The sequence below is a fragment of the Bombus terrestris genome, chromosome 5 (genome assembly GCF_910591885.1).
Source record: "Bombus terrestris chromosome 5, iyBomTerr1.2, whole genome shotgun sequence".
Lineage (NCBI taxonomy): Eukaryota > Metazoa > Arthropoda > Insecta > Hymenoptera > Apidae > Bombus > Bombus terrestris.
The window spans coordinates 683,522-699,029 of record NC_063273.1 but is presented as its reverse complement, the minus strand read 5'-3'; the positions used below and the strand labels follow the sequence as shown (position 1 = coordinate 699,029).

Genomic DNA, 15,508 nt, shown 5'->3' with positions numbered 1-15,508 from the left:
TAATATATAGTTAGTTGGATGAAAATGAAAAAAGGTATCATCGTATAAGGTACAATATCATTTATAATAAGTAATGGGACACTAGTCCATTGGAATACAAAGAGGTGTGGGATACGTTATCTGTTTATTATGTCACTGTACACAATAAACGTATGGAGTTTCATTTTATTCGTGCGTTAAGATATTATTAGAAAAAAATTAAGATAATTTAAATAGAACACGAGTATACATTAGTATATATACATATCAACGTATCATCGATGTTTTGTTAGTATTTTGCAGCCTAGCTTAGAGTAGTAACAGAAACAGTAGTTAAAAAACTAGATTTAGTAATATTTAACAATAAATGTAAATGAATATTCAGTTATTTTTATTTCAAGGTAAATATAATTAATTTAAAATGTATAAAAGTTATAGATGTACTCAGAGAGTAGTATATGCATATAATGTAAAATAAGATAAGTTGACATTGTGATTTATTGTTCACATTCGAGGTCACTCGAAGCCATCGCTTCTACTGTCCCAATTCAGGCCCATGTAGCACGAAGAGGGGTCCATGAAGAGACCAATACCGCGCATGCGTGGCCTTCGTCCTCGACTTGTCTCGAGGACAGCGCATGCGTTCACCAAGATGGCGGATAGGTTCTCACTCTTCAGTGAGCAAAGCTCTTTCAAAGCTGCGCCATATTAAAAAATTTGGATAAATTTTCTCGGGTTTTTAATCGATCTAAAGGTACAATTTACGCGAAGATATTTCTTGTCCGTTTCTTTCATTTTATCGAAGTGAGATAAACAGACTGCGAGCGTGAATCCCGCGGTTTCAGGAAGTGAATTATGGGTAATGGAGAAGACGCGAGTGCCTTTGACGTTTACGAACCATATTGAAAGGCATTTGGAAAAGTTTTGTTACCAAAGTAAGGTATGCAGATTAATAAAATGAAAAGATATGTTTTTAAATAGCCTTAACAGATATCTTCGGTTTCGTAGCAATTAGATTTTAGATACTAATGTCTATTGTTATATATTATCGTTTGAGTAATTTAAACGCTGCTCGTACAAATGGTTTTGCGTTGTTTTTTTAAATTAATTGGCAAAGTTAAAATTACACGTGCAATCTTTCATCGTCTTAGAGCCGAAAATTAAGATTAATAATTCGGAACTTGAACGATTCACGTAAAAGATACTATACATTTTTTAGATACTCGTGAACTGTACGAAGGTATATAACATATGGGATTTATTAGTTGACATGTGTGAACGTCTTTATAGTTGGAAGATTTTTTTTCAAAAAGAAAATCTGTTTTTTTATTTTGCTAAAATTAAAAAGATTCGTTTAATCGAATATATGTAATCGAGTACTGTATTCTAAGTACGAAATATTTCTATCGATGTTACGTTAATATCTTACGAGATTGAAATAATCGAATAGAAAAAGGAAGGATAATGAGAAAGATTATACAATTAGAACGATAGCCATTATATATTAAATAATAAATCTTTCAGATGAAAATAATATATACCGAACATTATTTTAGAGAGATTAAGATTCTCCATTACTCGGAGGTTTTAGACTATTCGATTATTCGACCATTAACAAAAGTGAAAGTCCCTTGCCATTGGAGAGATATTTTCATAATAAAGATTAAAGATTACACGATAATCTATTACCATCGAAATAGATTTTTCAAATATTTCTCATTTAAATATTATATCGCTTATCGATAACGCTTCTTTCTTACTGATTGTTCTGACATTTCTATTAAAATGGCGTAGAATTTTATAATATTTTATTGTTTTTCAAATAACAACACTCGAAATGTATATTAATTGATATCGTAAGTACGTGACGATATGTTACTCTTCTATTCTAATATTTTTATACATCTGAAAATATTTGTCGGTCTTTAGAAGTATGCAGAGTAAGCAAACACGAGAAAAATTAATCTTTGCACATGGAACCGAAAATCTGCCGGTGTTTATCGCCAACATATTTAACAATCAGCGTTACCGTATTTAAAATTTTAATGAATTAACGAATTCGTAATAATAACTAACTGTAGAGAAAAAAGTATTGCTTCGTACGTATATATATATGATATGATAATATATGATATATATACACAGAGTGTCTACATAACGATACAGAGTATCGTTATTAATAGCTATACTTATAATCACGAGGATTTCTCAGTCACTTATCCGATCATCTATTTTATTCGGTTAATTACATACTCAAGTAATTAGTAGAGAAATGCAATTGGCACGCAGAGTCAAAATGTCTATATTTCTTTGCTTTATAAACATATATAAAGCATTCAGCCTGTAATCTTATTTTATCCAAATTTGAATATGCTTGCCCGATTATTCGTTTATTTCACGCGGTACTGTTAACTGCGATAAAACCGAACGATTAGTAAGAAATTACAACGAAATTATAACGATATTGTAATATTATTAGAAGAAACGAGGAAACGATTAAACTGGAAGAAATGAACATTTCAAGCAACCAAAGAAACGCCTACTTGTCTGTTGTAAATAGAAGAAGGAATAGAAAAGAGAGGAAAAGTGCAATTTTCATATCTATGCGAATTTTATACGATAGATACGATAGATACGATAGATAGGCATAGGTAAAAGGAGATTTCAACGCCTATATTAATGGGCGATGTCGCGACGCGTACATACCTGATACATGCGTATATACATATATACATATATACTAAAATACGTCTATAACAAAATCTTCGATTTAGGTTTGCTCGCGATAGACGTTCGTATTCTCGTTATTACTACAGTCGTGTTTACGGTATAGTTTTCGGATGATTCGATCGATCCTACGTTATCGACCAATTTTATCTATCGAATCATCGTCTCGTAAAAACGAATCTAATACGACTATCGTTTAAAACGACGACATTCGTATTCCCTTGTCAAGCTGTCCGAAGCTGTCCGAAGCTATCTGAAGCTATCTGAAGCTATCCGAAGCTATCCGAAGCTATCTGATGCTATCCGAAGCTATCCGAAGCTATCCGAAGCTATGTCAAGCTACCCGGACAGTTTGAAACGATTCTCTGGTAAATTATAACGACGAAATAATTCAGACTTTTATCAGAGACGAGTATCCTGTAGTTAAGGATTATTTTAAACGTACTACGTGTTCGAAAGCTTATGGACTGCTGTACTGTACGTGATATCTACTTAAGCGTATATACGTATATTCGCAGATACTTTCGTATGTACATACGTATATCATAGGTAGGTACATAGCACACACGTAGCATATAACGTTTATACGCGCACGTACTTAGGTACGTCCGCGAAACGTGTTAAGGAACACGCATTTCGTATTCGATTCGTGCACGCCTTACGGCACGGCGCACGTTCGTTCCTTTAAGCAGCGTGGAAAAACCGACACCGGCCGATACATTCTAAAAATGCTGAAAACTTCTCTCGCAACTTGTCTCGACACGCAACGATCCAAAGATGTTGCGGCTGCATAGTCGCTGCACGGCCCCGGTCAAGCGTTACGCTCGTTTGCAAATACGATCCGAATTTATAAATACTTTTACCGAATATATTCCACGCGTTCTATATGCCGCGTTCCAGTATGACAGCCACGTAATCGAATATCGTGGCACGAAAATAGGATATGCGCTACGTGGAAATATTTCGTTCATTTTTTTTATCGCCTATGTAGCTTTCTTTCGTTGATTTTCGATCGGTACATGATTTTCCTTAATCTTTTTCGAAATCTTCGAGCATCTGTTGTAAAGACGCGGAATAACAAAGAAACGGAAGAAGCTCGTTCAATCGATTTCTATATCACGCTCTGTTCCACGATATATTCGATACGAATGGTACGAACCAAAAAAAGTAGAGAAAATTTGTATCCCTATTTCCTTAAGCGATATCTATCTTCTCGTATTACTAGAAAAGAACGAGCATAGTATAATCGATGTTTCACTGTGAATAATTATCGTATCGCAGCTACCGATACCAATTTCAATGTATCGTTCTTTCGTTGCTATAATAGTACGATACTCCTTTACCTTACATTCTTACCTTTTCTATTTATCGATAAGAATTATTGTCGTATAAAGAATAAAGAATTTCCAAGGATTAGGTTTTCCGTTGCCGTTAAAAATAGAAAGGTTTCGAAAGCTCTTAAAAATTAGACTCGAATAATTTGAATACGCGCAACATCGATCCTTGAATAAATCACGTAAACTAGCGACCTACGATCTTTACCAGAGGAACAACTTTCAACTATATGAATATTCCTTGGCTCGGTGTTCGAATTAACCGAAAGGAACGTGAAAGTAGAAAGAACACAGGACAATTTTTCTACCATCGAATATTACCATATAATTTTCTACTATATATGCCAACGTGCTGGTAAGTAGAGCCAAATATGGCAACGCGAGAAGTCTTACTTAGACTTGAGTTAATCTACATAGAGAATCGACGAGGATTTCATTGGCTACGATAAAGTAGCTGTCCGAAATATCTCTTAATATCGGCAATAGCCGATAGGGTATAACGACGACTTTAAGGAACATGGAGAAAACGAAAGATACCACGACTTAGATAGCCACGAAAAAAAAAAGAAAAAAAGAAAAAAAGAAAAAAACAAGAAAATGCAGTCGCAAAGGAAAACGAGATTAATGGGAAATAATCTTTCTTCGACTTTTATTCAATCTTTTCCGATTATTCGAGAGAAGAGAAATTCTCGCATCGCGCGTATCGAAGTCAACTTTCTGATTAAACGGATTAACGGAAAAGAGGAAAGAGAGAGAGAGAGGAAGAGGAAGAGGAAGAAGAAGAAGAAGAAGAAGAAGAAGAAGAAGAAGAAGGAAAAGAAGACTAAAATATATAGACGATAAACTTTCCAACGATTTATGTGCAAACGAAGCACCATGGAAAAAGGGTTTCGATTCCGCATAGAATTTCCCTGAAACTCCTTGGCTTTCACTTCTCTCCGAAGAATGCGAAGGCTGAGCGCCGCCAGACCCGTACCAACTGCTCCCTTCACCAGCGTGCAATACGTTTAGACAATTTTTCAACATCGCTTCGGACAGAGTTACTCGTGGCGCGTCTCGTCTTCCCCGTTTTTCATCGTTTCGAAAAGGTGAAAGACACGTCGCTTTTGCGAACGCGATTCAGATTCTCTTTCCTCGAAATGTTAATGACTCAGAATGACTAAAGAAACGTACGATTTATCGCAACACGGTGTTACGCGAGAAAGTGTAAGTGTAAGTTGTTTCTTTGATCTTCTTCTTCTTCTTTCTCTTCCGTCTATTCCGAAAGAGAAAGATATATTTTCAGTATTTGACACGTGCGAATGTTCGTTAATAGAGTTACGTTAACGACACGGTGGAAGAACGTAATTTCAAGGTAAAATGTATAAATGCGTTGATCCAGTGAATTAATAACGATGGTAACGACGAACAAGCAACTATAGCAACGTGTTTAAAAGTTAAAAGTTAATAACGTTGCGAGGATTACGAAATGTTACGTTATTAAAACGTTAATTATTTAAACATTAATATGGAATAGTGGAGAGAAGCGATTATCGCTCCTTTATTTTCCAACTGTATCAAGATAGATAAAATGTGGTCGATCGATCGGCACGATGAATATGCAATTCGGATAACATTTATTTAATCAGGTGCAGAGTTACGCGGTCAGCGTACTTATTACATCGCGTAGAAAGATTGCACGGTGAAAGTATCGGCTGTTTATATTTGCTCTTAAAAAATTGAATTATTGCTCGATAGTCTTTGTTACGTAACGACGATAACTTTCAAAGTTTAAATCTTCGTCGTGATTTCATCGATCATCGATCCTGTACATGGATAATGCGATATTCGCAACGAGTATTCGACGAATCGCCGTTTAAATAGCGATACAATTATGCCAGGATAACAATTTTAAATATAGGTGAAATTGACGGTAACGAAAAATTCTAAAAAAGAAACGAACGTTTTCGCATAGATCGAGAGAGTCTTTCGGTGAAAAATGGTATCGAGGCGGAAGATTCTATCTCGATCGAGGGACAACCTCGTTGAAGCGCAATACGAGGATCAAGACGAGGAGGACGTGTGGTATAATCTTGATAAACTTTACAAGGTAAAGTAGTAATACATCCGCTAATAACATAAAAGTGATATTTCATAATATTAATAATAATAATTACGATAACAATAATTAAGTTAAGTCAAGTTTGCAACTCGCAAGTTACAACCGGTTAAGAAAAATTAACCTCTAACTTTGATCGCTTGTAACTTGTTGCAGAGCACTGTATCGATAATTTTTAAGTATTTTAAAAATACGTCGTCTTAAACATTCTCTTATTTATAGACGTAAGAGATAAAACGTTGGACACTGTTTAAGAACAAGCTGTTACAATTACACGTATACGATATAAATTCAATTTGCTGGTTCGCTCTGTATACAACGACGAGTATAACATTGATGTTTTATCTCAGGATCATATCCAAGAAGTACTGGACAAATGGAACCAAATCGACGACGAAATTTGGGCCAAGGTAATCGTTTTCGAAAGGAACCGCAGGGTAGCAAAAGCGTACGCCAGGGCACCTGTTCTCACCATTAATGGATCTAACGATGGATTCGATGGTTTCAGGTAAACGAACCGTATTACAATCTTTAAATGCAATCTTCTAAACGGCAATCATTAAACGGTTAACAAAGCAGATAAAAATGTCTCGGTAGGTAAAGTTGTAGAGGAAACAACAAATTATCACGTTCTCCGTTCTTTCTGAAATATAGGATAGGATTGTGCGGTTTCGAAAATCCTATGAGGGATACGAAAACGGAAGAGGCGAAGAAACACATTAACCAAGGTGTAAAGATCAAAATGGACGAGCAAGGGAACATATTAATAAAAAGGTTGTGTAAAAATAACGTTTACATAAAGCCGACCAGTCAGGAAGACAACGCAATTGGAGCAGAAATTGCACGGAATTCTCAAGGAGCGTTAGAACATGAGAAACCGGGGAAAGTAAGCGTTCCACGATATATTTTACTCCGATTCCTCGATCCATCCACCTTTTTCTTTCATTTCGCTTATACGCATACTATATGCGTGATAAATCTCTTTCCATGTCATTCTATCGTCATTCTTTTTAAATCTGTTACCAAGGTGTTCGATATGAATAAGTTTCAAACGAATCTTTCCCGGGAGACTCGAAGAGCATATCCGGACAGAAGAAGATTAGAAATGCAGTGTCTGAGCGCAATCGTTTTCGTCAAAACTGAACCAGATCTTCTTCAATGTCCCGTTTGGGTCCTCATTGTAAATGTTGTCGGTTTAGACATGTTGAAATCCAAATTACCACCAGGTATAGCGAATCAACGATTCTACCGATTGACAGTTTCTTCTAGCGACGTTTAACGTAAATGCGTGCTCGTACATAACGTACAAATAAATTAGTTCTAGCGTTACAAAGGCCTGTGGATATTAAAAATCGACCTAGGATACCGATTCCCGACGAAGATCCGTATAGTATAGCAGGAGTTTCATCTTCGATCGGAGTTTCCGAGGCGTTCCAGCAGGACCGAGAAGCTCGAGAACAGATCTACGCTCAATCAACGAGTAGTAGACAAAGAAGAGCCGAAAAGCCACCGAAACTACCGCCAAGGGAGAATATTTATAGTCATGACATACCTAAAGTAATTATATCCACACAATTTTTCATTCCACTCTTACTTTTTAATGTTACTTTAAAAGAATGATATTTCACGATATTCATTTCACTCGTTTCAGCCTGATTATGACGACATAGAAGACGACTATGCTAGAAAACCTGTCATAACGAACGAGGACAAGAGAAATAGAAACGATGACAAAAAGAAATACGGTAAACTTTCGGTTGTTTAACAAATTATCGACGCATTTACACCATTATTACGAATATTTAGACAAAAATATTACAAGAGCTCTTTTCTTTCGAGAAATTAATAATCATACACACGTTCCTTTTTTTTAACAGACGATCCGTATTACTGCGGATTAAGAGCTCGTGTTCCTAACTTTGTAAAGATGGCGAAAAATAGTAAAGTCTCGACAAGAATGTACGCCAGACCTCCTAATCAAGCAACATATGCTGCTACCGGATACGCTAGTAGCCAATCCTCTCAAATTTATGGCCATTTACCTGGCAATCGACCACCAATTATGTATCACGCACGAAGCTTCGAAAGTGGACTTGGTATTATAACGTACTTTTGAAAAAATTCTGAAAAATTCTGAAAAATTCTGAAAAATTCTGAAAAATTCTGAACAATTCTAAAAAATTTAATGTACATGATTAACGATCTGATCCAACGTATTAATCGATATATTGAAAAATAACCAACAAATTCCTTATGATTTTCGTTTTTCTTTCTTCGCAGATTCAGATGGTAGAAACGAATCACCGTATAACCATATATATGGAAGGTTTCCTGTACCGACCAGAGGTGTAATTCCTCCTACACCCAGAGCGATGTATATCGGAGAGTGGGACTAAAAATAAAGAAAATTAACAAAAAGCAAGCTAGCATATAAACAAGTGAACTACGAGTTTAAAACGTGGACGAAACAATATCACCAAATGCAGGTATAATAGAACGTAAAAGACGGTTGAAAGAACCTTATGCATAAAAATGTATGCATTCGTCAAAAACGGAATAAAATAAAGACTACGCGCAAGACATACAAATATAAGTAAATAATTAGCAACAGAAAGGACTAAAACGAGAGTGGAGTAGTTATAAAAAAGGAAGAACTAATCTTCCGTTTTGTATCTATAAACTGTATATTGTTAATGTACTACTTGAAATACTCAAATTTTTATTGCAATAAAATTGTAGAACAATGCCAACTTTTATTTATACACCTTTGAGGAAGTATAAAGTTTTCTGATTAAAAGTGGTAAAAAATATTTTAATATAAAAAGAGAATATAAAGATATATAAAATTAATACAAAAACTTTTTTCCAATCTAATACAATCTTTAGGATATGATAGCAGTTGTATACACAACGTGTAAAAGCGATTTCATACGAAGGTGAAAAAACATTCTTCGTTTTACCAAACAATTAAAATATTCAATCCTCGTGCCTTTATCAAAGGCTATAACAATTCATTGGTTAACTTAATCATTTTCTTTTTGCTATTATTCTAAAGCCTCGTTTTATTTGTTCGGCAATCCATTTATTATACTTATCATCTTTTCTGCAGGAATTTTTGATTTTAATAAATTTATCGTATGATCAATAACAGGCTCTTCGTTTATTTTCAAAATTTTTATAATTTCATCTGCAGAAGAGATTTTTGACACTTCGATCCAATATCCTACAAGATATTTTAGTAATTCTCCCATTGTTTCTTTGGAATATTCTTCTTCTTCTTTCATTGCTGCGAATAACCATAGAGTTATAAATATGTATATACGTATAGTACAGAAAGTCATTCGTATATAACGAAGTATAATAATTCACCTGTGTTGATGCTAACTATAATTTTTAAAACTGTTGCATCTATATCAACTGTCGAGTCTGCCCTTAAAAATCCTTTCCATCGAAAATCGAGAATCATTTCTGCACATCTATGAACGCAAGAAGCTTTCGTCTCATCTAAAGGATAAAGATTCCACGGATCGATAAAACTTGCTAAAATTCTTCGTAGTATCTCTACCGTTCTATTTAAATTGTCTTCTTGCAAGATCTCTTGATGAATTTGATGTCCTTTACGAACGATCGAAAACAACTCCAACCAATCTTCAAGATATTTTAAAGTCGAAGATGAATAAGGTGCTTCGTCTTGAGGAAAAACTTCTTCGAAGGATTCCAACATTCCTACAAGTTTCAAATTTCTCGTTTGCCTCCTATTTCATACAGATGGATTGGATAATTTTTCGTTAAAAATATATTGAAATTTCGCACCTGACACAAAACTAGAAGATTCGAATAGCTCATCCAATAATGTTTTCCCAGATGAAAGATCGATCTCTGCCGAAGAACGCAAAAAGCTTGTCGTTGCGATCAAAAGTTCCTCTGCAATAATTTATTTTGATCGGTATCAAATTCAAAATTAATCTCATTATTACTACTGTTGCAAAGAGTAAGTATCATTGTAATTACCGTTTGTGGAACTTTTTAAGATAAAAGGAACCACCTCCCTTAAAAAGGTTGAATTTCTTAAATTAACTCTCCATTTTGATTCAGGATTGATTTGAATATTCCAAAGTGCAGAACGTAGAAGACGAAGTATTTGTACTAATGTGGCAGCGTCTTCGGAAGAAAGGAGGCGAAGAATTGTTTCGAGAAGCTCTTCTTTCTCTCCCAATACATCAAGCACTGACGGTTCGCAAGTCATATTGCCAATTATTCCCAAAATTATTTCCTATAAAAATAAGAATACTTACTCAAATAAGATTTGCTTTTACATATAATATAAAATGCAAAGAGAAACATAGTTTTTTGATAATCAAAAATTTACTATCAGGATTTATGGATCTTTTAAGAGGTTTAAAAATATGTACAAGATTGTTTCAAAGTATTTTAATATATGGAAAGTATAAATAGAAAATAAGATTAAGAAATTCAAACTATTCGATTAGCGAGTAAGTTTATGACTTAACAAAAATTCAGATACATTATAAACGAATAGCTTCTATTTATTAGCGTTTCAATTCAGTTATTTCAATTAGAAAATCATTAAGAACCATAAAGGATTCGTTAAATAAAAGGAGTTTACGGTGTATAGAAATCAAGGACCGCAAGTTCTTATAGTCTAGAAATCAGGAAACTCTGGAAATGTTTTCTACAGTTTTTATTGAATAAATAAAATACAGATCTAAGAGATAAAATAACGTTGAAACAAATCGTACCGTAAACCTTGGTTCTTCGGATGAATTCAAAGCAAATTCTGCAATTTTGAGAAAATCATTATCTACAAGAAAGTTAACAACGTCTTTCTCCGCAGTCATATCCCATAATGTGCACAAGTCGTACTCCACTTTCTCGTTCCAGCCATCTTCGAGAACCTTTGCAATATTCAATTTATTTAAATTACTTTGAATACGCTTATACAACAAACGTTAATATATAAGTATGTATAAGTAGATATGTGTATGTCGTATAGATTAAACTCATAAATAATTTTTATCAAAATGCTTGAATTATATGTAAGTTTGAAAGAGCTAAGACTGTTTGGTAAAACGAATGAATTTACAAAGTTTATTATAATTATTAAGACATAATTTAGCTTATTTATATCGTCAAAATAAACATCTTTAATATAACAGAGATTTAAGTAATACCTTCTTAAATCATGACTTATTGAAATTTAACAATAAAACATAGGAAACTAATACGAGCTTGAATCAAACGTAACTCAATTTAAAACTATGATACGTACCTTTGATATCGAAAGTAAAATATCGATTATCCATTTGCCGCTGTAAAGAGTATCTCCTACAGTATCTCCTTTCAACTTTTCAATTTCGTCCTCTCCGATTTCTTGACTTTCTAACAGTACGTTTGGTTCCACATTGTCAGTTTCAGGTTCCTGAACCTCGCTCATTCTTCCTATTCGCTAAACCACTATTATTTCTACAGTATTTTTTACGAATTATTATTGTTTTTACAGATAGTTACATTAAGTTGATAATAATTTGAGCAAAGATATACTTAGAGAAATAATAATTTATCACAAATTATTCACTTTCTGGTACGAACTTGGCACAGCTGATTGATATAAATGGAGATAACCTAACCTTTTTCGACGCTAGCCGTTGCTTTAGCTTATTTATTTAAACGAATTTTACTAACGTTTAACCCTGCGATATTTTTCTTGTTATTCGCATCGCAGCCATCAATGTAAATTTTAAATTGTGAATTCATAATCATATCGGTAACTCAAGATCGAGTTTAATATCTACCAGTCACTGAAAACATTATATTCCAAGCGAAATATCGTACGAAGGAAGCTTAAGGAAAACACAACATTAATGCAGATTTCTATTGAAATCTTACGTGCATTTAGCTGCGAATTGTAAAAAAGAATACGTATATGCCTCGTTTCCTTTTTTCCTTCTTTTTACCTTATTGTATCGGAAATTAAAATTAAAAGAATTAAAAATTCAAAATTTCAAATTATATATCCATCTCAAATGTATTATATCTGTTGTTTTCCCACGGGAAGATGAATTAAAACATTTGAAAGCTTGATATATAATATTTATTTTCTTAACGATTCATACTCTACAAAAGAATTACAAAAGAATTACGAACTTAATTATAGCTGTAAAAGAAAACTTTGTTTGCAGTTCTATTTTCTTATCTCTTCGCGTATTAACGTGGCTAGCGTTGAAAGCGCCTGAAAAGAAAAGAACGACGTAATATAATTTTCACATAGGAATATGTGAAATATATAAACGATCTTGAATTAGTAAAAACGTGCATGTGTACTAGACGTTTGAAGAACATTGACGCGATACTATAAATTATTAGGTGAATTAAATAGAAAAGGGAATCAAAGAAAAGAAGAACCTTATCGATTTCTTGCGGTGTCGCGTAACTGTAGCATAATCTGAGATGCTGTTCAGGTTTCGAGCGGTCGTAGTTAAACGCATGACCGGGAATAAGAAAAATCCCTCGGGAAATACACTTCGTCGTTGCCAATTCCATTACATCTTTCGTTTTATTCACTTTTAGCCAAACGAACATCCCACCCTTTGGAACGTTCCATTCTGCCAATCCTAAAATATAAAAGATGCTTTTGTTTCGATATAAAAAGAAAAGAATTAAATTCAAAATTTTCGATTTTTAAAAGAACGAAACCTTGCTGTAATTTGATATTATTATTATATACCAGTAAGATGTTTTTCTATCAAAGACAGCATAATGTCTCGTCTTTCGTGATAAAATTTCTGAATGTCGTTAAAATGTTGCCGTATCTTCTCCAGATCCCATACGTCTAATAATTTGAACAGCAAAACCTGTAAAAATAATAATCATCGACGAAGGAAAATACTTTGATTTCCGTATGAAATATTTTATTGTACGTAAGATTGTAAAAATTACTTGCGACAAAGAGGAAGCGTGAATATTTGTTGCTTCTATATGTGTAGTTAATTTTTTAATGACTTCTTTATGCGCTGTAACAACGCCTAATCTAAGTCCGGCGCTTAGAATTTTGCTGAAAGAATCCAAACGTATTACACGTCCCTTGTTATCCAATTCGAGGAAAGTGGTAGGTTTCTTATCGGCGAAATGGATAAAACAATAGGGATCGTCCTCGACGATTAAAAAGTTGTACGTATCGGCTAATTTATAAATTTCCCTTCTCCGCGATTCCGTCAAAACTGTTCCCGTTGGATTGGCTCCTGTAGGATTCGTGTAAAGGACCTACGAAACAAGTTCATCCTTATTTATATCCGACTATAGTAATACGTAGCAATATACGATCGATTACGTAAAATTATCTCTTGATTTTCAATCTTCCCTGCAACTCACTTTTGGCATTGGTTTACCACTGTCTCGTCTTTCTTCGCAAATTTTTCTTATATTTACCGGAATTATACCATCCCGATCTTGCGAAATTTCGATGAATTCCGGCATTAAAGGTGCGAGCTGAATAAAAGACGAATAACGTCGAACAGTTTAATAAAATAAAATCTATCAAAACGGTATTATTGAGAATACCGAGGTATTTAGTGTTAGTTAGAGTGATTAGTCTTAGATTAGTGATCGAAATCATAAAAAAAGAAGAAAAAAAAAAGAAAAAAAGAAAGAGAGAGAAAAAAAATAGTAAAGGAATAGTAAAGTAATAGGTTTACCGCATTTAGAATTCCGTCGTAAGTCGGTGTTTGAACCATCACAGGATCGCCTGTTTCTAAAGTCATCTCGAAAATTTTGCTACACCCGTCCATCGAACCAGACGTGAAAAGTACGTCCCAATCTTTGTATATCGGCTTGTGCCAATATTCTTGAAATTCTCGCATCTTTTTTAACAATGGTAAGTATCTTAAATCGAAAAATAAAAGAATGAAAGATGATCGAAGAAGTATACGATACTATATATATATATATATATATATATATAATATTATTGCATACTATATGGTACAGCATACACTAGCGCTAGATGGATCACAGCGATTGGTAAGCAAGAGTTAAGTGATATAATACAAGGTAAAAAAATTTGGAATAAGAATGCAACGACATCGTTGTAATAGATCATGGGCCTAAAGAATATTAAATGGGCCGAAAGATTATTATTATTACTATTGTAGAGATCGTATTATCGCGTCTGCGAAATCATGGTACGGACAGTGCAAAACCAAGCGGGAAAAAAATAAAAGAACACTTTTTCGTGTTGGAGAAAATCGAGTCCGGCAGTCGAGACATCAAGTAGCCGTTGATAGAATAAAGTATCTTTTATTATTGTTTCTCGTTTTATAAATTACCCTTGGGAAGGACCATATTGAAGAGACCAGGACAACTCTTCTCCGACGAGTTTTACTTTCGTTCCACCCTTGTACGTTACGGAGATATCCACGAAAGGAAACGTCTTTGTATTCGGCATTCCATTAGCTAGACTTATCGCATCTTTCGTTTCTATAAATCTCATCGCTGTGTTATGCAAAAATTTTATTTACGTGTCAATTATCTTTCTAAATTATCGTTTCCAAGAGATACAGGATAGACAGAGTTTTACGAATTGTCTAATAAAATATCAGATATCGCAATGGCAATGGGTTATTGTTATAACAACGATAATAAAAACGATATTAATAACAAATAAGATACGAAGAAATCAACAGTTCTTACCCAATTCACGAAGAATACTAGACTTTCGCCTTCTCGTGACATTCGTTAGAAACGTTGAAAAATCCATTACGAATTACGAACCTCTGGTTAATTTGTAATATTTGATCTTCGTTTCGGTTAATCCTCGTGAGAACGATAGCGTCCAAGCGAGTCGAACAACTCCGGCTTCACCTTAGTCAACCGAGTTAGATAAATCCGGTAAATCTATAATTTCTAAATATTTTAAATTTATTACGAAATACCGCATCGATCGATACCGAGCGACGGTGTCGAAAGTCATCGAGAGACTGGACTTCGGCACAATTATGTTCGATTAACAAAACCCAGCCTGTTATCCGCGTTGTCCATGTCGCGGGTTATCATCGGCTTACATCGTTGAGACGTTACGATCGAAGCGTTACAAATCAAACCGTTTTGTAATCGATGAAAATTTCCCTCAACTGGATATTAAGCAACTACGGAATGGAAAAATGTTTCACGAGAAAATAAATAAATTAATTATAGAAACGAAAAAACAAATATAAAATTACGCAACGTGATACTTTTCTCATGTAAGATTCTGTTTTAAGGTTGTTCTCGCACTAATCGTAAACAGCGATATCATCTTGCGTTGGTAAATAGGAAGATAAGATGCGCATAAAGAGAAGAAAAATCATATTGCTTC

The 15,508-nt window shown here is 34.1% G+C and overlaps 3 protein-coding genes across 6 annotated transcripts; 1 reads left to right on the top strand and 2 right to left on the bottom strand.

The window, feature by feature from the left end:
• Nucleotides 1–617: 617 nt before the first annotated feature.
• On the top strand, nucleotides 618–8,883 carry LOC100649054. 3 transcript variants are annotated; one of them, XM_048405984.1, is made up of 9 exons: nucleotides 618–919; nucleotides 5,995–6,129; nucleotides 6,489–6,646; nucleotides 6,793–7,024; nucleotides 7,166–7,364; nucleotides 7,457–7,695; nucleotides 7,790–7,883; nucleotides 8,016–8,244; nucleotides 8,419–8,883. In XM_048405984.1, exons 2-9 carry the CDS (start codon nucleotides 6,019–6,021, stop codon nucleotides 8,429–8,431), a joined length of 1,275 nt encoding a protein of 424 aa, XP_048261941.1. In that variant the 5' UTR covers nucleotides 618–919; nucleotides 5,995–6,018; the 3' UTR covers nucleotides 8,432–8,883. The 3 variants fall into 3 exon arrangements, with proteins under 3 accessions (XP_048261941.1, XP_003395304.1, XP_020718784.1); XM_003395256.4 differs by having other exon boundaries at nucleotides 620–919; nucleotides 8,016–8,234; XM_020863125.2 differs by lacking the exon at nucleotides 618–919 and adding an exon at nucleotides 5,054–5,246 and having other exon boundaries at nucleotides 8,016–8,234.
• A 124-nt stretch (nucleotides 8,884–9,007) lies between these two features.
• On the bottom strand, nucleotides 9,008–12,009 carry LOC100649169 (protein saal1). Its single transcript, XM_048405995.1, has 6 exons — nucleotides 11,429–12,009; nucleotides 10,899–11,054; nucleotides 10,150–10,411; nucleotides 9,952–10,062; nucleotides 9,508–9,864; nucleotides 9,008–9,424 (listed from the first exon to the last, which is right to left on the bottom strand). The coding sequence occupies exons 1-6, from the start codon at nucleotides 11,591–11,593 to the stop codon at nucleotides 9,201–9,203; spliced, it is 1,275 nt and encodes a 424-aa protein (XP_048261952.1). The 5' UTR covers nucleotides 11,594–12,009; the 3' UTR covers nucleotides 9,008–9,200.
• Nucleotides 12,010–12,235: 226 nt separating this feature from the next.
• LOC100649409 (kynurenine/alpha-aminoadipate aminotransferase, mitochondrial) lies at nucleotides 12,236–15,373 on the bottom strand. Of its 2 annotated transcripts, none has more exons than XM_012309048.3 (8): nucleotides 14,845–15,373; nucleotides 14,481–14,738; nucleotides 13,851–14,037; nucleotides 13,528–13,644; nucleotides 13,096–13,419; nucleotides 12,884–13,010; nucleotides 12,562–12,770; nucleotides 12,236–12,388 (listed from the first exon to the last, which is right to left on the bottom strand). In XM_012309048.3, exons 2-8 carry the CDS (start codon nucleotides 14,642–14,644, stop codon nucleotides 12,341–12,343), a joined length of 1,176 nt encoding a protein of 391 aa, XP_012164438.1. In that variant the 5' UTR covers nucleotides 14,645–14,738; nucleotides 14,845–15,373; the 3' UTR covers nucleotides 12,236–12,340. The 2 variants fall into 2 exon arrangements, with proteins under 2 accessions (XP_012164438.1, XP_003395307.1); XM_003395259.4 differs by having other exon boundaries at nucleotides 14,481–14,646.
• Between the last annotated feature and the right edge of the window lie 135 nt (nucleotides 15,374–15,508).

What these genes read in the sequence shown, in the direction of transcription:
- LOC100649409 (XM_003395259.4), bottom strand. Translation starts at nt 14,911, where the DNA reads ATGGATTTTTCAACGTTTCTAACGAATGTCACGAGAAGGCGAAAGTCT. An exon ending in GTGGTAAACCAATGCCAAAA is followed by an intron (nt 13,420 to 13,527) that starts GTGAGTTGCAGG and finishes CTTGTTTCGTAG; the next exon opens with GTCCTTTACACGAATCCTAC. An exon ending in ACGCTTCCTCTTTGTCGCAA is followed by an intron (nt 13,011 to 13,095) that starts GTAATTTTTACA and finishes TTATTTTTACAG; the next exon opens with GTTTTGCTGTTCAAATTATT.
- LOC100649169 (XM_048405995.1), bottom strand. Translation starts at nt 11,593, where the DNA reads ATGAGCGAGGTTCAGGAACCTGAAACTGACAATGTGGAACCAAACGTA. An exon ending in TTTTACTTTCGATATCAAAG is followed by an intron (nt 11,055 to 11,428) that starts GTACGTATCATA and finishes AATATTGCAAAG; the next exon opens with GTTCTCGAAGATGGCTGGAA. An exon ending in CTTAAAAAGTTCCACAAACG is followed by an intron (nt 10,063 to 10,149) that starts GTAATTACAATG and finishes AAATTATTGCAG; the next exon opens with AGGAACTTTTGATCGCAACG.
- LOC100649054 (XM_003395256.4), top strand. Translation starts at nt 6,019, where the DNA reads ATGGTATCGAGGCGGAAGATTCTATCTCGATCGAGGGACAACCTCGTT. An exon ending in AACATGAGAAACCGGGGAAA is followed by an intron (nt 7,025 to 7,165) that starts GTAAGCGTTCCA and finishes TCTGTTACCAAG; the next exon opens with GTGTTCGATATGAATAAGTT. An exon ending in ATAGTCATGACATACCTAAA is followed by an intron (nt 7,696 to 7,789) that starts GTAATTATATCC and finishes CACTCGTTTCAG; the next exon opens with CCTGATTATGACGACATAGA.